Below are 24145 nucleotides of genomic sequence, written 5' to 3'. Positions count from 1 at the left end.
GCCTTGCTTCTTGACTAACTGCATCTGCGCGGATATGGACAAATGAGTGTTGCAATGCGAAGCAACGTACGCGCGACCAAACCGTGGTACATGAGGTATGTGCTATTCACGTTCCTCATTTTCCAGTAAAGCATATAAAATATCTTTCAAGTATCAGAAATTCCTCGAAGAGTAATTACCTAGCGACACATGCAGGGAACATGAAATGTACATTCCTTAAGTACCTGGTATGTAAACGATTGGTATGGAAGTTAAATGTTACATGCCTAGCATGTACCTGGTTGGATGGGCAGTAGTACAAGAAAATTCCCACTTAATTTATATTATTATGTTAGTAGTTTTAGAATAAAGGGATCAATTTCAGCTTAGCTTCGTTTGATTTTTAAGTCAGTTTAACGAATGTCCTGCCAATATTTTCCATCTTCTTATTAGACAACAAGTTTTCCAAGCTATTCATATGCTCTAGGCCGAGTTTTCCAAGCTATTCATATGATTTAGGCGGAATAACAATTGTGTAATATATACATACATACACATATAAATGCTATTTTTCATTTTGCTAGGCAGCAATATTACTTCTTTTGTTGTTTATTACTTCTTGGCTTTATTCACCGTTCTCCAAGATTACTCTCGAGTTCTGTTCATTTAACAGCTTTCTATAGTAGTCTTTCCATCTTCTTTTGATATTATGTTTTATCTGAAGATCTTTTACCTTCTTTATCCATATAATATGAAGGAAATCTTTTGTTGCTTTGTATCGAGCTTTCCCAAATCATAGGAATTATTATTATTTTTTTTCATTTTTGCTAGTTTCAAGTTTTTCACCGTACACGCCTCGTCATGTCTCTGGCTTTGCTTTTCCACTTCTCTGTTATTATTATTATTATTATTATTATTATTATTATTATTATTATTAAAAATAATAATAATAATAATAATAATAATAACAAAACAGAAAGAAGAGGAAAAAACTATCGCGCTTCAGAACATGAACGTTTTCTTTAAAAATAGCATAGTACAATACTCATTTACTAATTTATTTACTAATTGCTGTTATTTATTTTATCATGTTATTATATGTGTTACACATTGTAAAATACATGTTCATAATACTTTGCTACACAACAAATATCTTTCTCGAAAAGTAAATAAAAAATAAGTAAATTTAAACTTTCCCGTGACTTACACATAAACAAAATCTTTAGTTTCAAAATAACCCAACAACATTCCTTCAGCAATGTGCGAGCCACGATGGACCAATGGTAGAGGGCTTCCCTCTAGTGTGTAAGATTCCTAGTTCGATCCCCCTCCAAATACGTTTTAGATGGACAATATCGTGTCTTTGGGTTTTCTCGGGGTACTTCGACATTCTCATTCCACCAATTATTCCATCACCATTCACTTGTCTTAATCATCCGTCTCCCTTAGTCTAAAGCAAGGATGTTATAAAATAGAGGATCTGCCCATACAACAAAATCGTGAAGCCGTACGTCACAGCTTCGCCACACCTACTCTGCTCACTCCGCGCCAGTAAGATCGCAATGTTTCTAGCCAACAATCATGGCGGAAACGAGAGTAGCCAATCAGACGTGTCGGCTCAGACGATGCTCGGTTGTTTTCCGGCTTCATTGAGTACATATGATGAAGATAGGTATGGGTAGATCCTCTATTTTATAACATCCTTGGTATAAGGAGCACAATCGTGGGATGTTAAACTAAAAGATATCATTTATTTTTTTTCTGTAGTAGCCAACTGAGTGTAGTTTAGAATTCGGCCACCAGAGGCGGTACCCATCAGGGCCAAAAAGTTTCTGCTTCTGCTTTTCCTAACTGTATCTACGCTATTTACTGCAAATAAACAAATTGTAAAGACTATGATTTGAGGTAATTAAAATAAAGTTTGTGGAAAAGGAACACACTGATGGATGAGAATATGTTTCAAGTTTATGGGTGAATAAAGAAAGTGGAGTGACAATACGTAAATTTTAAATTATTTACAAAATTTGTACATATGACGCCGTCTCAAATGCTGGTGGCACATCACAAAGGAAAAAGGTCAACAACCCCAGAAACAATGAAGGTAGAGGGAGTCTACAACTTTGGAGAGACAACTAGCGGAAGTAAATACAGAAACTCAAGGGGCAAACTGTTAGTTCATAGTTAGCTGCAGGTTCGTCGACTTCAATTATACTTTCTTCTTTCGGAAGCTGTGTTCAGTTTGTTGTAAAGTGGTGATACAGGTATGGGCAATCAGTATACCCTGGTCCAGAGGTCAATGGATTAGCCAAGATCAATTAAGATCGTTGTCAGGACTCGTAGAAATTGAACAAAGCTAGATATTACTTGTAAAAATAAAATCGTGAAATCATTCTTGGGAATCGCTTTGGATCTGTATTGAGTGATAGTGCAAGTGACTGTGTTACCGAACAAAGTCGTGAGTGTTCCGTGAAAACTATGCACACATATCTATCTAAGTTTTTATATAAAAATAAATAAGGTTAGGAGTTATTAGCCACACTAATAAAGAAAATGCGGAATAGTGAACAAAAAAAAAACATTTATGCCCAATTGACCTGCATCAGTAAGATTTTATTTTTGGATACAGTGCAATGTAGGTCCCAAAATTTTGATTTGTCTCATTAAGCCCACCTCGGTGATCAAGTTTCAGGACCCAGTACTTCGTATCATTGCATTGGTACATTGGATTACTTCCATTTTTTTATATTTTGATTTTGGGATTACGTTGCATAAAAATACACAATCTATCGTGTAGAAGAAGAAGAAAAAAAGAAATTATATGTTGTTGATTCTAAATAGAAAGAAATAAGATGTAATCTCAGTCGTTAAAAATATATGTTGGTTTTATAGATGTAATCTGTATATATAGTTGTCATAACATCATATACTTGCTTGTTTTAAAAACATTATTATAAAAACTGAAAAAAGAAAAGAAATAATTAATGGAGTCTTGACAATAAAAAAGTAATAGTGATATAAGTTGTCGTGTATGATTTTATGTGATTTGATCGTGTTGATATATTTTAAGAATTACATGGATGTTATATTTTAAATGGTGCCGAAAACACGGTAACTTTTGAGATTAGTTTGAAGTTAAGTAAAGCTGTCTCAACTAACTTTCAACACGGAATTTACTTTACTAAGAAGTGGAAAAAAATCTATAGAAACTTAAAAATGAGAGTTCCTGAAATTGAAAATACAAATGGAGAAAATGGTAATATAGAGTTACCAGGCATGAATTCTTCAACGAACGTAGCTTATCTTATAAGACAGCTTGGTCAGCAAATATCACAGCAACAGCAAAAAAATGGATACTCAGCTAGAGGAAATGGACACCCAGTTAGAGCAAATGGGTCAAAAATAATATTACAGCAACAGCAAAAAATTGATACCCAGTTAGAACAAATGTCTCATCAAATGGAACAAATGGGTCAACAAATGTCGCAGCAACAGAAGCAGATGGATAACAAGCTGGAACAAATACAACAAAATATGGATGCCAAGTTTAAGCAAATAGATCAACAAATAAATCGTAAGTTGGAACGAACCGATATTAAAATGGAGCAAATTTTGTACTGATTTACGGATGTGCAAAATTCTGTAGAAGTTGTCGAAACCATAGTGAACGAACACAGTAGTCAAATTAAGGAATTACAAGAAGAGATAAACATCGCAAATGTTGATCCAGTTCAAGCGTCAACATAGAACGTGTACCATATCAATCCAGAGTAGCTGTAGAGGGTAATGATTCACCTGAAGAATGTTCAGAACAAGACGATAGTGCTTTGTATAAGAAGACGGATAAGGTTGCGAGGCTAATCATGGGAGACAGTGACGATGAATATCATCGCAAGCGGAAAGATAAGTTCCGAGGAAAGAGGACGGAGTACAGAGATGGACGTCGAGGCGATCGGCGAAGAGAAGAGTGGGTTGACAGAAAGGGAAAGAAGTCAGATAAAAATTATCCGGCTGATGACGATGAGGCTGCTTCTAAGAAACAGGACATTGACACATTGGATGCCCAGAGGGAGTCTTCGTGGAACAGAAACCGTGGAAGGACAGACTATCGTGAATATCGTGTAAGAAACAAGTACAGTCCTGTTAGGAGTCACGACATTTCGCCACCAGTAAAATGAACGAGAACTGAACCTAATTTTACCGGTAATAAAATTGAACCTAATTTGAGATGCAACAGAAATAGTAATCGCACAACATTTAGAAATCAGGCAAACAGTAGATCTAAGTTCCATCGAAATGGATGTCGTAATGGTTACCTAGATGGAAGAAATTCTTGAAATAAGAACCAAAGTACTGTTGAATTAAAGGACACGCCGTACTACATTCATGATTATGTAATTTAATGCAACCTAACCGAACTCTTTGGTAATATAACTTAAGCTAAAGTTTTGGAGTCCGAGAAAATATATTCAATGGGTTTTTGTTCATTTTCACTTAGAATACAACTATAATTTTATTTGACATTCGTACTTTGAATTTTATACAAATAATAAAAATGATGGATTCAACATGTTGTGATATGAATACGAATATCGTTTAGTAGAAGTTAAGATAGATATACTTGAATAAATAACACATGTGATAGGCCCCTATTTGTATTTTAACTCACACTAACTTTGCTGATTCATATGATAATTTATTTACTTGTATTAATTCTTGTTATGATATTGATTATTTTATTTTGTTTAGTGTATTGTTATAATTTCTTTGTAATTCGCACTTCTTCTGAATTCTATGATATTTACATCTATGCATCGATACAAATATTGTTTATCAAAGCTGTCCAAATGGAAGAAATAAGTTATATAGTATGTCAGCATACATATTGGACTGGCGACACTTTTAATCAGGCCCCTGCCGATACATGTGCCCCTGCCGATACATTAATTTTACAAACTATCATCGATTTTGTTCAGTTAGTTAAAAAGTTATGGGGACATTTCAAGACAAATAATTCAACCTGCATAATTTTATTCTTTGTGATTTTCTTTTATAATTATTTTATTGTACGTACTGAAATTAATTTGAAAATAATTTTAACTACGATATTTTGGCAATATGGACCTTTGTTTTTACAAGAACATTGTTATTTCCTAATGTTTGGACAAATAATGGTGGTGTACCTGAAACATTTTAACGACTTAACTCGATCAAAGCCTTCAAAAATAGGGAATATCCACTTGCAAAATATATGTTTTGATTTAATCAATTCCCACATATGGGTTAGACACATTGAATTTCGAAAAGAGACGGTGTTTGTTTGTTTAATTTTACCTTTCCTTTTTCTTTTTTAATCATAAAGGCTATATATGAAATGTGGACGTACAGTTTAAGCTGAAATTCGGACCGCCGTAATACGTTCAATAATCTCTCCCTGGGAATCGAACTCGGTAGCCAAAAGTGCGTCTGATAGCTACTGTAACACCGGGCAGAGCTACAGTGATGTTTATTTTCCCGAATACTATTTTGATATTAATGTTACAGTCACATTAAAACAAAATTATACACATGAAAGGATATTTTTAAAGAATATTAATAATCATGCTATTACACTACATTAAAACCGTGCTTGCCTCACTTAACCAATAAGACCAATAAGGTAAGTTGGTACTGATATTGTGTGAAAAATACTACAAATGAGAGATTAATTATAGAAAAAATAGGTCTATCAAGGTGCGGAAGTTTCGGATAGAATTGAGATTGGTCAGCCTTGGTATTGGAAAATTTGGTCACATCAAAATTTGAAGGTTTTGATTGAAATTAAGTTTAAAAAAAAATTCGTTGTTTTTGGGAATATGAATCATTTTTGTGTTTGCAACTTCCTCACCTGGATAATATGGTAAGAATTCTATTTCATTACAGGTCCGTATCCAAGGGGGTTTAGGGGGACCGGCCTCCCCTAAATTTTTACTGGCGCCCTAAAATTTTCACGGTAGGTTTGCAAATGAACTATAGTATGGTGGTGAAATGTAATATGGTTGTAACGGGCCCACCCTAAATTCTACCGCCCCCTACATTTTTGTTCTGGCTACCGGCCTGTTTCATGAAGTAACTGTTTCATTCGTAAGATATATAAAGTTACACAGTATAATTCATACCTAATAAGACAAAGTTTTCCTTAGTTGGCACTTACTTTTCTTTTCGGATGAAGGCAGACATTTCAGGATATATAGCTTTCTGAATTTATTTTCAGCTTGCAGATAAACACGGTATAATGATCTGGCAAGACTTTATGTTTGCGTGTTCGTTGTATCCTGCAAAAAAATGGTTCCTCGACACAGTCACGAAAGAAGTAATACATCAAGTACGAAGATTACAGCATCATCCAAGCATTGCTTTATGGGCTGGCAACAATGAAAACGAAGATTTTGTTCGGTATGTATATTGTTTACGAGTTCAAACTAAAATATAGGAATTCTGAAATATGTATGCGGAGAGTATTTTAGAAGTGTGAAATATGGCGACTGCGTGAGCTGAAGTGTCTGTGATGGGTGATTAATTTTAGAACCATTTACAATTATTTAGTAGCTCTTTAGTTATTCTATTTGGACCAACAATGGCATTAAATCAATTATCTGTGGAAAGACAATCAATACAATAATGATTTGCGGCAAAAGTGTAAAAAGAATCATAAATAGTAATGATTCAAACAAGTGACGGTCAACTCAATTACTAGTGTGGACGTTAAGTGGGCAATTCTATAAGAATTGTGCACTTCTGAAAAAAAGGTGAAACTTTCAGGAATACTTGATTATACCCAACAGAAGAAATCTAGAGGTAGGGCCCAAAGATTTTGGCCGCCATATTGGAAAATGGCTGCCATATTGAAAATAGGGTTATTTTTCACAATATCCATTTTAAGTAGCTACTGATTCAACACTATTCATCCGAATTTCATGGTTGAAACGTCATTCTCTTCAGAATAAAACAGGCTTGTAAATGCAACATAGTACATGCCCGTATGGCGTACAGAAAAAGGGAAATTTGCAGGAAATCTGGAAATTGCGTTCTTCTAGCGAATTGCGTTCCTCTGGAATTGTATTCTTTAAAAAATACCGTTTCTGGAAGTTTGAACCCCCCTGGAGCCGCCTCAGGTGAGAGTACGCGACCCTAATATACCCTGAAATAATACAAAGGTGTTATGGTGTCTCTTTGCCAAATAACATTGGAATATCCTATATAATGACATGAGGAAAGAATATTTCCTAATTCTGTTTGAAAGTAGGAAATTTCCACTAACAGGGGAAATTGCGATCTAAAATTTCTGGATAAATTAATATTCAAAAGAATTTCATGGCTAACACTTCATTTTCTTAAAAATTATACAATTCTTAATTGCAATACTGTCCATGCCCCTATGAGATACGGAAAAAGGAAAATTTTGCTGAAATCGGGAAATATATCTGAATACCTTTTTTAAAAAAGACTTCTTGCTCCTAGAATGATCCCGGGTGAAAGCACGTGACCTTAACTTACCCTGAAAATACATTGGAGTATTGGTAATGTTTCTGCCAATTACTATTTCGATATCGTACATAGTAACGTTGTGAAATATGATTTCCCAATCTTGTTTGCTAGGACAAAATATCACTTTTTAGCAGTATATCATAAGAGTTAACTATGACATTAAGTAGAGAAAAACGCTTAACTCATTGTGGATTACTGCCTAGGTTTCCAGACGTTGCACATCCACCTGCTATGATTAGACATTCAATGTCAGTAGTAGTAGATGCTGTAAATTATCTGAATGAAGAACGAACACCCTGTATTACTTGTGAGGTTCCCCTGTATGATATTGTAAAACGTAATCAGTGGACATGTCCTGAAAACTTTGATGAAGACAGATATGTTGTGATGATGGAAGCCCTACATCTGGAGAAGGCTATCATGAGTGTACTCAGAGATCTTTTAGATGTTATTGGATGGGATGAATGTATTATTAAGGCTGGGTTAACATCTTCGGGTAGTGCTCAGTCTTGTATCAAGGTGCTTCATATTACAAGGCAAGGTATGCACATCAAGTAACATTATGTGCCCTGTTTACCTTGTCAAAACAAGCTCATACTCAATATATTAATGATCATGAGGAAAAAGATGATACTGTTGAGCCTCTTTCGTTTAAGGAATGGTGTAAAAACAATTGTGAAAGGATTCAAAGTTTCGCATATTGGACTACAGTGATGGAACTAGAGAATTCGCTTCTGAAATTTTTGACATCAATCTGAAGCTCCAACTTTGATTTATATATGAATTCTTTGACAAGACGCGCTCCTTGGTTATTTTTATTTAACCACCAAAACTATGCCACATAGTTTCCAGTGCATTAGTGTAACATGAAAAGTCTGCCAGAGATACGCTCAAGAATTCATGAGAAGTTTTTAGCTGGGAAGTTTACTGCCAACATTAGTGTGAGATTATTTTCTGCAATGGCATTGGACCAGGCGCATGAACATTGCAATGCGTACGTTAAGAGGAATGGAGGTGCAGTGGGACAAACAGAAAACCAGATGTTTTGAGGTAATTGATGGTAGCTGGTCCTGAAGTAACAAGATAGATACAAAAATTTGAAGAAGGGTTTAAAAGCCTAACACAATCTGAAAGGAACCGCATGAATGCTCATCAAAAAAACAGTCTTCATTTTTCGAACACGTAAAAACTTTGAAAAACAGTATTGAAGATTTAAGGAATCCATCTGAAGACAGCAGCCAAGACTTGCGAAATGTGCATAATAAAGTCATTGTTTCTCAAAAAAGAATTGTGGATTTAAGAGAAATAAGATACCTTGGAATGCATCAATTTCAAGAATTTGTCAACAACAGACTTTAACAGCAAGTAGTATCAATTGAGAAACCGATCAAACGCAATCAAATGAAGTTATTCAAAACAAAACCTCCAACTAAAAGCACACCTCAATTGCTGCTGAGAAGAACAAGAAATGATGCCTACCTCTCTTTAAAATTATATATTATGTGTCAGCAGCGAGGCTCTGATCTTGACGAAGTTTTTAGCCATGAAAGCCAGCCATTTCTACCTTCTTTGTCAGACTGTAGGCATCTTCGAAAATCTAAGAAATCTGAAATCTGACCTTCTTCAGTGTTTCAGAAATGTTTGTGGCTATCCTAGCGACATACCTTCAGCATCATGTACCATACTGGATGGCCCAGCCTTAGTCCATATCAGGGACGTACGCAGGGGGTGGTCCTGGGGATCCGGACCCCCGGAAATTTCGACTTTTGTGTAAATTTAGCCTAATTTTAGGGACATATATAGGAATTTTAATATTTAAAAAAATCATATTGAGTTTGGACCCCCCGAAATAAATTCCTGCGTACGCTACTGGTCCATATGATACCTCTTGGAGATGCCAAGACTTTCGATGTGTATTCAGAGATTTGCCAGCATAGTTCTTCACGAATGGGTCAGTATAAACAGAATTGACATTGTCTGAGATGACTACAAACCTGACAGTTTGAAAACTGAGACCAGGACGTTTAGAGGTGCTGGCATAAGACGAAAATCTGTTACTAATACGCCTGTGCCTAGAACTTGAAAAAGCGTTTTGTTCAATGTTGATAACAAGAAGGAACTCTTCGATCTACTTGCAACTACACTCATATCTCGAGTCGGGAAAGAAGTCTTAACTACAAAAGGAGAAGCTATATTATGCAATACAATATTATGTACCCATGAAGATCTCCAACCATGCAGACAAGAGGAAGCAGATACAAGAATTTTGCTTTATGCTAAGGAGGCGTGTCAAGCTAGACACAAATCTATGATCATTCGGACAGTGGACACTAATGTTGTAGTGCTTTCTTTGTCAAAACTTAATCAACTACAACCAGACTTCTTATGGATCGCAAGAATTCAAGAAATAATGCAGAGTACATCTCAATTCACCTAATATTTGCCAAGCTTGGAGTCGAAGAAACTACTTCCCTTGTATTTTTCCATGCATTGTCGGGTTGCGACACAACTTTCTCGTTTACTGGTTATGGAAAAAACGCTTGGGAAAGACACAGAAATCTCCCGAAGATCACACAGACTTTCCAGATTTTGTCTCGGCAACCTGCAGAAATGCATATTTTTATGGATGAAGTTGACAAATTTGTTGTTTTGATGTAAGATAAGTCTTCATATCATAGCACAGTTAATGAGTGTAGGAAAGAACTTTTTACATAGAAAGGACGTTCCATGGAAAGAATGCCACCAACGAATCAGCTTTATTTTAACATGTCTTGAGGAGTGTTTTCAAACTAGCTATTGTTGGAGACAGTGTTTGGTTAAACAACCTACCTTACCAGATCCAGGCCTTTGGAAAAAGAAATGAAATCTTTGAGTTTTACGTCCCACGGTTATGCCGGTTAGGCTAAAGGAGACGGTGATGATGAGTAATGAATGAAATGGAATGAAGAAAGTGGGAGGAAACGGGAGAACCCCGAGAAAACCCACGCACACGGTGTTTCTCCACCAGGCCTTTGGAGTTGGCACAGAAATGAAACTGGGAACTGGGAGCCAACATGGACAAGTCTTCCTGAAGTAGTTTGTACAATGTAGGGAATTATTAAGTTCTTCTTGCAAAAAGTGCAACACTCCTCGTTACATATACAAAATGCAGTGAACAATGCTCACGAATGCAGTATACAATGCTTTACAAGTGTGCTGACTATGAAAATGAAAGTGAACAATTCGAGCTTCCTATTTTTGTTGACAGTAGTGATGATGATTTTGATGACGTTGAGACTGACATTTAAATTGGTTTGTTACATGATATTAGTTTTACCTTTATTTTAAAACTTTTTAATCTCTAATATTTCTTCCCGTTTTCATTCTAACGTGCCAGATAGGAGCAAAGGCGTTTATTGTGTCAAAGTAAAAAAAAAAAAAAAAAAAAAAAAAGGATGAAGGACAATAATACAAAACTAAATGAAACACAAACAAATGAAATTCATAAATAATTTCTCTTTATATCTCCAGGTTTCAGTTAAAAGAACCACCCTAATGCACAATTGTATAATTAAGAGGACTGGGAAATTATTTCTTACAACGTTCCTATGTATGATATCAGAATGGTATTTGGCAGAAACATTACCAATACTCCAATGTATTTTTCAGGGTACATTAAGGTCACGTGCTTCCACCCGGGATCTTTTCAGAGCAATAAACTTTTTTTTTTTAAATAAAAGGTTTTCAGTTATATTTCCCAATTTCCCCCAAAATTTCCCTTTTCCCCTACCTCACAGGGCCATGTACAGCATTGCAATTGAAACATTGTATCAATTTAAATAAAATGAAGAGTTAGTCATGAAATCTTTTGAATATTAATTAATCCAGAAATTTTAGATCGTAATTTTCCCTGTTAGTATAAATTTTCTACTTTCAAACGGGATTAGGAAATATTTTTTCCCTCATGTCATTATATAGGATATACGAATGTTATTTGGCAAAGAGATGCCATAACCCCTTTGTATTATTTCAGGGTATATTAGGCTCGCGTGCTATCACCTGAGGCGGTCCAGGGGGATTCAAACTTCCAAGAATGATATTTTTTACAGAAAAATTCCCGATTTCCTGGAAATTTCCCTTTTTTCATACGGACATGTGCTATGTTGCATTTAAAAGCCCGTTTTATTCTGAAGAGAATGATGTATCAACCATGAAATTCGGATGAATAGTGTTGAAGCAGTAGCTACTTAAAATGGATATTGTGAAAAATAACTCTATTTTTCAATATGGAGCCATTTTGCAATATGGCGGCCAAAACTTTGGGCTCTACCTCTAGATTTCTTCTGTTGGGTGTAAACAAGTATTCCTGAAAGTTTCACCTTTTTTCCAGAAGTGCACAATTTTTATGTTAACATCACTATCATACTGATTAAATATAATTAACTTTGAATTTAATATAATTTCAATTATTATACAAAAAATCTTGTTATTACTACAAAACTACTTCGACATTTGTAAGATACAATATAATTTATAAAATATATAACGATTTTTTTAAATGAACACAACTCAGATTTTATAACGCAAATGTCGGAGCCAAGAAGCGGATAACGCCAACCAATCATAATCGTGTATTTAGTTCTTATTTCCGGAAGGAATTTCTGCCGATCCCAAACGTTTCTGTATTCGGGCGATATCCTGCATTATTTTCGCGCGCTACCCTAGCCAGCTGTTTTAAGCTGGTCATGCAAAATGTAGAGAAAAATTTCGGCAAGTCTTTAATTTGCCCATTTTTCATGTCGAAAACAGAACCTACCCAAACCATGCGGGAATTCAAACCCGTTACTACTACTACAACTACTACTACGACTACTACTATCACTACTACTACTACTACTACTACTACTACTACTACTACTATTACTACTACTACTACTACTACTACTAGATCAATCCATCTGAAGTGGTCCAAGAATTGTGAAAATGGTTGCTCGACCATCTCCGAAAATTATAAAAATTTGAGTACGATGAACCGTGTGCACCAGAAGGCCAATAACATCATTCACGTTGTCGTATGTACATGTGTTCCTGAATGGCGGCTATCTTTGTTGTTAGTGGAGTGTCAATTTTTTGCATTTGAAAGCGTTTACAAAACTATAGTTGCTCAGGTTGTACGAATCAGACGAACACGAGCAAAAACGAATGTTTAGAAGAGAGACTGAGGTATACGGAGAATATTAACTTTTGCGTCTAAATAAATATGCAGGGCTGAAAACTAATACATGAAATCACCAGAAAAAATAGAGAATATTACACTTTTAAACGGGCTGTATTTTGGAATGGCATATAGTGGGGGTGTAATAAGCTTTGTGCTGAATACTATTGGATGTAAAGAGTCTGTAGAAATATCAACAGTTATGATGCTACTGGCACCGTACATTTATGGAGGTCCGAAAGTTGAAGTTTGTGAGTTTGATGCCATTTTGGGGGCGTAATATCTCAGGAGAGCAAAGTGCTAAAAATTCCTGCTTATGCCACAAAATAATTCTGTATGTGAATAAACTATTGCAAAAAAAAAAAAAAATCATGACATATTACATGGAGAATAAAGTGAGGACATGGTGAAAACGCGAACAAAGCACCTGCGTGACGATGGTCGTAGCACGGAAAAATTTAAATGTGTGGATTTGTTTCATGCTAGATCTCAAAAGCAGCAATGGTGCAGCAATTAGATCCACTTTTGTTTGTGTTCAGTTGTGCAAAAGCTTACGAGTGGCGTTTGTTCTATCTTTCTTGCTTTGTGATCATTGCCACGTCTATATGGTAAGGAAGTTAGTCCCCCTTGCATCCAGGACACACATAGTCGAACTGGACTGCGGTATTAAGGCAACTAATGTATCAGCAAAGTGATATTGAAGTCTAATCCCAGTTACGGAAGTTAATATGTTCTCAATGTTGCGTTACATCTATGTATTATAACTAAATATAAAACTACATGAATTGACATAAAATATAAGGGTACTTCTGGTTGACGTGAAAAGGCGAAATTTAGCATGATTGTAGCTTTTGAGTACCTACTCGCAGAAAAATTGCCAACAGTTAATATTTTTAATTTTTAGGTGGTCTAAAGGGAGGATGAAGAAATTCTCTATGTCTTTTTAAATTGACCTTTTTTTAATTTTTTTTTAACTTATAACCTCATATTATAGGTACTTGGTATTGGAATAAAGATTTTAAATTCGGTATGCTTGTATGTTTCCCTTAGCGTTACTTAAGTAAATGACCAAAAATAAAGATTTTCAACCGTTGAGGGGTTTTATGGGGAACTGAAAGGTCCTTCCAATGTTATTTATATGCGATATCTGCACCCCAAAATATTTAGGCACTTCCGGCAGGATTAGATTAATGAAATTTGGCATGATTGTAGACTTCGGAGACTAACTCACAGGAAAATTGCCAAAAGTGAATATTTATAGTTTTAATATATCTATTGGGGGCATGAAGTAATTTCTATGTTATTTAATGGCTGTTTTCTTGTGATACAAAATCTTATCTTTTAGATAGTTGAAATACGAACAGAAACTTAAAATTTGGTAGAATTGTAAACTTTAGAAGTTCAAACCCGTAAGCCGAGCAAACACAGGCATCTGGTCGTGGAGTTCCCAGGTAGCCAAATGCTAGTCTATATTATATAATGCAACCTTGCGAACATATTAACTTCCGTAACTGGGATTAGATTTCAATATCACTTTGCTGATACATTAAGTGCTTTAATACCGCGGTCCAGTTCGACAATCTGTGTCCTGTATGCAAGGGGGACTAACCTCCTTAACATATAGACGTGGCAATGATCATGAAGCTAGAAAGATAGAACAAACGCCACACGCAGGCTTTTGCACAACTGAACACAAACAAAAGTGGGTCTAATTGCTGCACTATGCATAGTTTTTCAGATGTAGCATGAAACATATCCAAACATTTAAATTTTTCCGGGCTACAACCATCGTCACGCAGGTGCTTTGTTCGCGTTTTTACCGTTCGCGTCCTCACTTTTTCTCCATGTAATATCAGCCATGATTTTTTTCTGCAATAGTTCATTCAAAATAGCATCAAACTCACAAACTTCAGCTTTCGGACCCCCATAAAACTACGATGGCAGTAGTATTATAACTGTGGATATTTCTACAGGCATTTTACATCCAATAGTAATCAGCACAAAACTTCTGAAGCCCCCACTATATGCCATTCCAAAATCAGCCAGTTTAAATGTGTAATTTTCTCTAGTTTTTCTGGTGATTTCATTCATTGGTTTGCAACCATGCATATTTATTTAGACGCAAAAATTTATATTCTTCGTGTACCTCAGTCTCTCTTCTAAACATTCTTTTTGTTTGGTGTCCGTCTGATTCGTACAACCTGAACAACTGTAGTTTTCGTAAACGCTTTCAAATGCAAATATTGGCACTCCACTGACAACAAAGATAGCCGCCATTCAGGAACACTCGTACATACGACAACGTGAATGATGTTATTAATCTTCTCATACACAAGGTTCATCACACTCAAATTTTTAGAATTTTCGGAGATAGTCGAGCAACCACCTCTGGACCACTTCGTATGGATTGACCTACTACTATTACTACTGCTACTACTACTATCACTACTACTACTACCACTACTACTATTACTACTGCTACTACTACTATTACTACTACTACTATTACTATTACTACTACTATTACTATTACTAACACTATTTTTACTACTACTAGTACTACTTCTTTTACTATGGATCCGTATAGTAAACTGCGAACTTATTTTAATGAAAATGGTGTTATGAAAATTTAAAAAATAATCGGTAAATCACTTTTTTGGAGTATTGTTTTCAATCTTATTTTAATGAAAAAGTTATGAAAATTTAAAAAAAAATAGAAAATACTTTCCTTGGATTGGGTTTGATCCCACGCCAAAAATGATTTTCATTACTTGTACGTTCCGGTAGTATGATCAGCTACGAGGGCCGACACCATTTAGCGTTCTGCTATATGTAGGTCATGACTCTTGATGTCTTGTCTGTATTGACCAATAAGATAAGAAGATACCTAAAACGTTTGGGATCCGCAAATATCCTTCCGGGAGCATTACTTCCCCTAGTGAATCCTCACCACACGCATATATTTCAATTACGCTTGACCCTAGTCATACGAGCTAAATACACACTTCTGATTGGTTGAAGTTATGCGTTTCTCGTCACGTAACATATACATAGCACAAACCAAACGCCTGCTAGTGATGGTCCTCATGGCCGAGCGTGCTAGCGAATGGGGTACTGATGGAAATCGCTTTTGGTGTGGGTTCAAACCCGGCTCAATGAAAGTTTTCATTATTTTTTTTTCAAATTTTCGTAACAATTTTATAACAATTATACTCATTTGCTCTTGTACGTAAAATATAATGTGTAAATAGTAATTAACTTACGGTAGGAAACAGCTGAGCGAGCGTCAGCGAACGAAGGGGATTAGAAGATCTGCATGGCTCGGTTTGTTCCACCTCTACCCCATGATAATATCACGTGACATTACGTCACACTCGGGTAGTCCAACTTCGAACCTCACCCGCTTCCTAATGACCAAAATGCATATTTTTTAAAGGGTAGGTCGTGAAAAAATATGTCTCAAATTTTTATGAACCATGATAGAATCACGTGACATTACGTCACACTCGGATGGTCCAGTTTCGGAACTCACCCTTTTCAGTGTGACCAAAATGCATTTTGTTACGGTAGTCTCTGAAAAAAAATATGCCTAATGTTCTTCGAAATGTACCCCAAATATAATTATCTTTTAATTTTCATTAACACACAAAGTGACAACTTTATTCTATTACTATAATACACAATACATATACCAGAAGGTTTGGACAATCTCAAACTGCAACCAATCAGAAAGGTGTATTTAGTTCCTATGGCTAGGATCGAACTTAAAAACAATACACGCAACACTAACACTGCCAAATCACCATGTTGAGTTCCGATATTTGTTTCTTTCGCATTTAAAATTGAGAATAGCTCTACTAATTACGTTCACACTATCCAATATTTTTTTGTTACTTGAAAAACGTCATTTTTCTTTTCAATATCTAACTGAATAATCTACGTATTGCTGGAGCTAACTGAATTTACTGCTTCGAATTTGCCCAATAATGGCTTAGTTACGGAACATTTTCAATTAAAAATACGTTACCTTTAATTTTTTTTTTAAAAAATGTACTCGTGCAATACAAATTCAATAATAAATTTGTGTTGTAACTATTTCGTTATTATAAGCTATATTTTCAGTTATATGTTGTTAATTATTATGTTTGTAATTTTATCATATGCCGAGGTTATTTAGAAAAAACAGTTAAGACTTTTTTCTTGTAATTTTACATGAAACGAAAAACTAGTATTCCTATAGTTCCTTCGTTAAAGAAACATGTTTCATCGGTATATGTTATGTATGGTTATACACGAAAACGTGCAAAACCGTAAAAAATTACCTGATTTTTGGTTTACGCTTAACAACGTAACAAATGTTTATTTTCTTCAAGAAACCCCTCAAGTAATAATATTTTACAAAAACAATGTACTGCACAATAATGAACATAAATTTTAATACATTGTTCATCGACCAATGCTTATAATGTTTCGCCCTATATGCGTGTTTCTATATCACTTTCCATTTGGCACTAGTGATGTGTTGTCTTCAGGCATGACTTGTTTTAAGAACTTTGTAATCAGTAAGCCCTTCAAAATTTAACAATAAACAAATCAGAGATTTAATAACCACCGAAAGTTATGCTTTGAAGTCAGTCAAAAAATGGCGACGTGACTTAACCCTGGATTACAAACCTTATTTTGTGTCTACGTGGTTACAAACCAAACGATTCAATTTTAGTTTTTTTTTATTATTTCTGTCTATATTATTATTTTTTAAATCTGAAAATGGGCTTGTTTATAGAATTACAGTAGAGCGTCGATTATCCGAAGTAATTGGGGGACATGGGTGTTCGGAAAACTGGTTTGTTCGGATAATCGAACTGTACTGTACTGTACTGTACTTCTACAGCCAGTGCCAAACCGACGGAAGTGTGCTGATTGTTGAAACACAGCGACAGGCGGCGTGGTCGGTCAGCAGCGCCTTATGAAGGCCCCATTAGAAGCAATGTTCCGCCAGCGGTGGCTCAGTGCGGCGACTACTGTGGGAAACTTGGTTTGGGAGTGAGGGGGATGATGGACGGTAGGGTGGGAGAGTAACAGGTGCGAGCGAGTACACAGTTCGGTTAAGCGGTCGTTCGGTTAACCGACGTTCGGATAATCGACGCTCTACTGTATATCGACAATAATATTAAATGCCTTTGGAATACTTTAATAAACAAATACATATAAAAAGTTATGTAGGCCTATAATACAGGTAAGTTGCTGGCTGTATACTTGAATTACAAGTATGACGCCATGAAGAAGTAGTTACATTTATGTGGGTAAATTGTTTTATATATATTATAACAATAGATAACTAAAGTAAAAAGACCAAGGCAACTAAAAAAAAAAAGCATTTTGTATATAAACTTCGTAAAAAGTAATTAGGTGCAAAGTTGAAAGTGGTCTTTCCAAGTTCTTCAATTTTCTTCGTCACACGCCACACAACACACAGCTCTATGTTAAGCACAAATCACCTTCCTCCAGTGCTTGCACAAGTGTGTTGTCATTCTTCATTTCACTGGCGGACAGTAAAAGCAAGTTTCTTGTTCCTTTTGGCGGGTTTGCCACAGGGTTAGTGATGGGAATACGCTTCATTAGCAGTATCATTAGAGTCTTCATCAGAAGATATCTCATCCAACAACCCTCCTAGTTGATTATTTTCACATTCTTCCTCACTGTCGCCCATAGTTTATCCACCAACGAAGACAAGAAATAGGTACAATACTATGACACAACTCTTTGCACTGTTTATAGTCTAAAAACACTCACTTAATGTTAAAAACAAGAAAGTAGATTGGTCAAAATTTGTAAAAGAAACTAACGTGGCTACACACCTTTCGACTTTCAAAATACGCATGATACAACCAAGACCGAATAACACGGCTCTTAAATCAAAACTGGCTTGTGCTGTAAGAAGTAGGAAGGGAAAGAAGGCGGCCGCGCATGCGCGGTTCGGTGAATTCAATAATTTTTGACATGCTGCTTCGTAAAATTTACGAATGGTTTGTAATCCAGGGTTAAGAGGAGTGTGGAAATAACATTTTTAATGACTTAGGTGGACTTTTTTTTAGCTAGCTCGGAAGCTAGCAACCTCTTAGAGGGGTACGCCCTCTTTTAGGAATGGGATATTGAGGCAAAGGGTGGAAGCCGTATATTGGGAGAGGATCTAAGGGATGTATAGGTTACATTTTCTACAGTTATATTATTTTGTTGCATCATTTATTAAAAGCATAATATACATATGAGTATAAACGGACATTATGATCTTTGCGATCATAATCATACATACAGGTGGATGAAAAGGTAATAATATAAACATATAACAACAAAACAAGAAAACATATTGAAGGTACAATAAGAAAATTAGCAAAAGAAGAAGAAAAAAACTTATAGTACTAGATACATAACAAAGACGATGAAGTATGATAGTTATAAATATTGATAGATGAGATGGGCATGGAGGATGGAATGAAGTGCAAGCACGTCACAACACGAGGGAAAAGTTAAATGAACAAATGCTGTTATCTTCTGCCTAGGGCGACGATAGGCTGATGAAGACAGAGGGAGCCCTGTTAGTCACAAAGGAAGATCACTGTGCAGTATATGAAGGAAATATGTGAGAGAGATGAGCATGAATACGATATTCATCCAGGAGTTCCAGGTCAAGATGATTAGGGGGTAATGTGTAGCAGTAGAGCGTGAAAAGAAGGTGCAAAGGGGTATAGTAGTAATGAGGTCTGCACGGGTGCAGTGAAAGGTAGTGCATAGTGTCGAGAAGCAGGGGGTGGTGACGGGAGTAGCGATCAGTGAGAAAGTTACTGCGTAAAGTTTCTAAGTGAAATTTAAGAATAGGAAATGTAATGAGAGAGTATAGATCATGGGTGGGACTAGGTAATGAAATACGATGGGCAAGGCGAAAAGCATGGCGCTCAAGAACTGCAAGCTTGTTATAATAGGATGGTGGTGTGGACATCCAGGCCGGAAAACCGTAAGTAAGTACTGGCCGAAGGAAAACTTTATAAGTATTGAGAACAAGCCGGGAAGAGAGACCCCAAGTAGTTCCAGTTAGTCTCTTGAGTAGATTTAGTCTATTATAAGCCTTAGTTTTAACAGAGTTGAGGTGAGGGGGCCAAGTGAGACGATGGTCGAAAATGAGTCCAAGGTAAGTGACAGTTTTGCTAGGATGCAGTGGTATATCATTGACATGTAATGAAAGGAGTGTTGGATTTCGATGTACTTTTGTGCGTTTACGAGGCGGGATGAAAACTATCGCTTGCGTTTTACCGGCATTAATTGTTAAGTTCCATGTTCGGCACCAGTGTGTAAAACGATTGATAGCTTCCTGAAGTGCGATATTGATTTGCGGAATGGTGCGGCAGAGAGCAGGAAATGCCGTATCGTCGGCGTATTGAAACAGATGGACAGTGCGTGGTAGGTCTGGAAAATAAGCAACGAAAAGTAGATATAACAGAGGCGATAAAGCAGATCCCTGTGGGACGCCAGAGAACAGAAAAATGGGATGTGAAAGCTCAGAATTTATGGCAACGTAAGTAAGACGGCAAACAAGAAAATGAAAATGAGTCGTATATAAGTCATAGGAAGTCGGAGTCTGACTAGCTTGTAAATGAGCGCTAAATGCCACACTTTATCGAATGCCTTTTCGAGATCAAACAGAAGAAAGCAGGATGGTTGAAGCAGATTATAATGCTTGGTGATGAGCGTCGTGAGACGGAGCAACTGGTCATTAATAGAGTAACCAGGGCGGAAACCAGCTTGATGGGTAGGAATGAGATGTCTATCGTTTAAATAGGGTTGTAATCTTTTAACGATGATCCTTTCAAAGATTTTGCTGAATGTGGACGTTAGTTGGATTGGTCTGTAAGAGGAAACGTCACTTGGAGGTTTGTTAGGTTTCGGAAACATTAGACATTTTGAAACTTTCCAGTCAGTAGGGTAGAAGCCACTGCGAAGAATGAACGTAAAGATAAGTGCTAGAAGATGAAGTAGTGCAAGAGAGCTTTCTTTGATATGCCGGTAAGTTATTCCATCGAAGCCTGAGGCAGTGTTTCGCTTACGCTGAACCACAGCTGTGATTTCTTCCGACTGAACGGGGACATTTAGAACGTGCGGTGGAAGAGTATGATTGGCGTCTGGCTGAAAGTGGTGTAAGTCCGTATTTATGCTGGTAACATGATGAGAACGGGAGACATGAACTTGTGCAGGAGGCGTAAATATGCCTTAAAGGTGTGCAGCAAAAGCGTTTGCTTTGTCCAAATCAGAGTGTCACTGTTTTCCATCGACAAGAAGAGGATACGTGGTTTTCGAAAACTTACCACACAAAGCGTTAAAACGCTTCCAATACACCGTGGGATTAGTTGTGTCAGCAAGGTGGTTGCAGGTTTTCACCCACTGCCTTTGGCGATATGCTATGAGGTAATTTCGAACAGTTCTTTGTAGCTGATGGTGGTGATGAAGTGCATCCGGGTTTCGTGTACGGAGGTATTCACGATAAGCTTGCCGTGACTGACGGATCAGAGGAAGGTACTGTGGTGGTAATTTTGGACGGTATGGTATGGATTCTTTTTGTGGTATGTAAAGAGCAGAGGCTTGTTGAATAGCAGAGGTAATATGGTCAATTTGAGTAGTGAGTTCGTCTGAAGTATTGGGCGCTTGATAAGATGCAATAGCGGTGAAAAGATAAGAGCGGTAACTCGGCCAGTCGGCTTTATCGTACCGGGGTGAGAGACGGGCTGGCAGTTGGTGTTGTTGATGAGCAAGACTTGTATGATATGTCAGTTTAATTGGGGCATGATCGCTACCCAGTAAATCAAGGACGGTGATAGTGCAACGTGTGCTGAGCGTATTAGAAGTAATTGCAATATCCGGTGTGGTGTTCGATATTGGGCGAGTGGCAGCTGGAAGATCAAGAATAACTCCTGTAGTGTGAGTCGTGATGAAATCTGTAAAACGAGTGCAGTCTTGAGCGGAGCGACTATGGAAGTTGATGTCTGCGAGCATTATATAGTGGCGATAGGTAGTGAAGATATGTGAGAAGAAATCCAGAGGAATTGGATTGCCTGGTCGGATGTAGAGCGTAGCCAAAGTGATCGTGATGTTTTTAAAATATAGAGTGGTAATGACATGCTCTGGTAAATGTAAAACGGGACATTGTTGTTGCCTGAATGGGATGGTGTGTCGGAAGCCTATAGCAGCTCCGCCGTTAGCTCGCAATGCCGGTAGTGGATTATCATGACGAATTAAAGTATAGTTAGGAATGCGGCAGGAGACAGACTTAGTCAGGAAAGTTTCGTTCAGAAGGAAGGCTGTAATATGCTCTTCAAGTAAAAGAGTCTGGAAAAGAACTTTGTTTTTAGGAAGAGATCGGATATTTAAGAATAAGAATGACAGATCCATGATGATACACAGATTAAACAGTTGTTTCATGTCGTGTAGTATGAAAATGAACATAGTTATTTGAATATGTAGCATACAGAGAGACGTTGAAGGTTAATTTGGCTGCAAGTGTAAGCTGGTGAAGAACGTGTTGACGATTAAAAGGATGTATATTCTGGAGTGCAAGGGTAAGAAATTCTAATAGTTTGCCTACCGTGACTGGATCATCAACATGTTTCTCAGTGTTGGTGGATGCAGACTGGGTACGGAGAGGAGCAACTAATTCTGGATGCGTTTCATCAGGCTTTATTTGCTTTTGCATTTATAGCTGTAGGCGGGGTGTCTATCTTGACAGGTGGGACACTTAGGCGGGAGTTCCATGTTAGGGCAAAGGCGCGTATGATGTGGGCCAGAACAGTAACCACAGACAGAGGCATTTTTACAGTCAGCCGTTGCGTGGCTGTTATAGGTTTGGTACCGCTCACAACGAAGGGGTAAGGGTGCAGGTGAACGAGAAGGTTCGACCCTATGTCGTCGCTTGTATATGAGGGCGCCTTGAGTGAGAAGAGTATCGATAGTGTTGTGAACGTCACATTATCTGTGTTATAAGATGATTTGCATATATAAATTTTTCGTGAAATTATGAATAATATTTCAATTTAATTAGGAATTTGCATATAAAGAATTTTGAGATTTAAATAATTACCAGCGGGAGCATATAACTTTTATTAATATTTCTATGTATAGTTATGGTTTATTGTGTTATGTAAATGAATAGTAATGAACAACAGGGCAGGACTTAAGCGAGAAGCAATGAGAATTTGATATTATTTAATATTAACGTATAAGAAGATAGCGAATTTTGTATTTTGATATGCTAGTTTGCATGGATAGAGGCAGAGAAAGCTTCCCAGAGAAAAAAAAAACTCAAAGAAAGCAGGTGTACTTAAATTTAAAGTAAATATCAGTTTAAATATTAAGATTCCTCCCACATTTGCATTTTTGCATATTAATGATTTTAGTAATTTATTCAGATTATGCAAACTCACAGTCCTCCGCTCACAGTGTCCTGACTGGAAGTGAGAATTCTAACCATGTAGGTTGGCCCGGTGTTATTGCGAATACGAATGGCTTTGTTAATGGTATGCCCTTCATATTGCAGTTCTTCTTGGATTTCCTCGTCGGAGTACGTGGGATCAACTCCTCGAATCACGACAGAGAGCGTTGGAGGTCGCCTAGGTGGAGGTGGCTGTTTCCGTCGAGAAGAAGTCAGAGACGTAATAATGGCGTTGGTACCAAAGATTTCAAAAGAGGCTTTATTGCTTACTGTCGTGAGGAAATCGGGCTCGGTGGACTTCAATATGTAACCGTTTCGCGTTTTTACAACTTCCTGGAGTGGAAGGCTGGGCAAATATTTCCTAAGTTGGAGGATAATAAACTTTTCGTTTGAATACTTAGGATCGTATTTCTGAAGTAGGAAACAATAAAAAGATGCAGATTGTTGATTTGGCAAGATATTGGTTGCTGATGCTCGGCGCGAGGAGGTGGAATTTTCGGCGTCCATGTCGGATAACTCTGAATCGTTAGCGGTATGTTGTTTCTTAGCAGGAGGAGATTTTGCTTTGCTGGCATAGGTGGGCTGACTCAGTGGCGATCTAGATCGTGGCCTACTGGATGCATTTGACACTGTTGAGGTAGTTGAGCGCTCTGAGGCTCGACGGCGTCTTTCGCTGTGCTCTCTCCGCTTCTCCACCTTCGTGGAGCTAGCAGAGGGAGTTGTGAAAACAGGTGGTAAACCTCCGTGTCTGCATTCTAGAGGTAGTCCAGTAGCTTTGCCAGAGTCCGTCATGAGCAAGTGGACTTTGGAAAAAATGTAACTTTTCTCTTTTAATTTCAACATGATTTATGTGAGTTCTGAATGTGGACACAGTCAGACACATATAACTTCGCCTTCACAAGAAAAAATAGAATAGAAAGCGAAAAAAACTATTAAAATGACTTAAATGGTGTTTGTAAACAAGTTCCTAACGT

At 36.9% G+C, this 24145-nt stretch overlaps 1 protein-coding gene across 1 annotated transcript in view; it reads left to right on the top strand.

Moving 5' to 3' along the window:
• The window catches only part of LOC145669834 (beta-mannosidase-like), a 164107-nt gene that overhangs the window by 88675 nt on the left and 51287 nt on the right, over positions 1–24145 (top strand). The window contains exon 8 of the mRNA XM_081738179.1: positions 6230–6411. Within this exon, the coding sequence (XP_081594305.1) occupies positions 6230–6411 (182 nt within the window). The remainder of the gene's footprint in view (positions 1–6229; positions 6412–24145) is intronic.

This window comes from Thermobia domestica, chromosome 14, assembly GCF_964235325.1.
Source record: "Thermobia domestica chromosome 14, izTheDome1.hap1.1, whole genome shotgun sequence".
NCBI lineage: Eukaryota > Metazoa > Arthropoda > Insecta > Zygentoma > Lepismatidae > Thermobia > Thermobia domestica.
The sequence above is the reverse complement of the archived record's forward strand: the minus strand, read 5'-3'. Positions and strand labels throughout refer to the sequence as shown.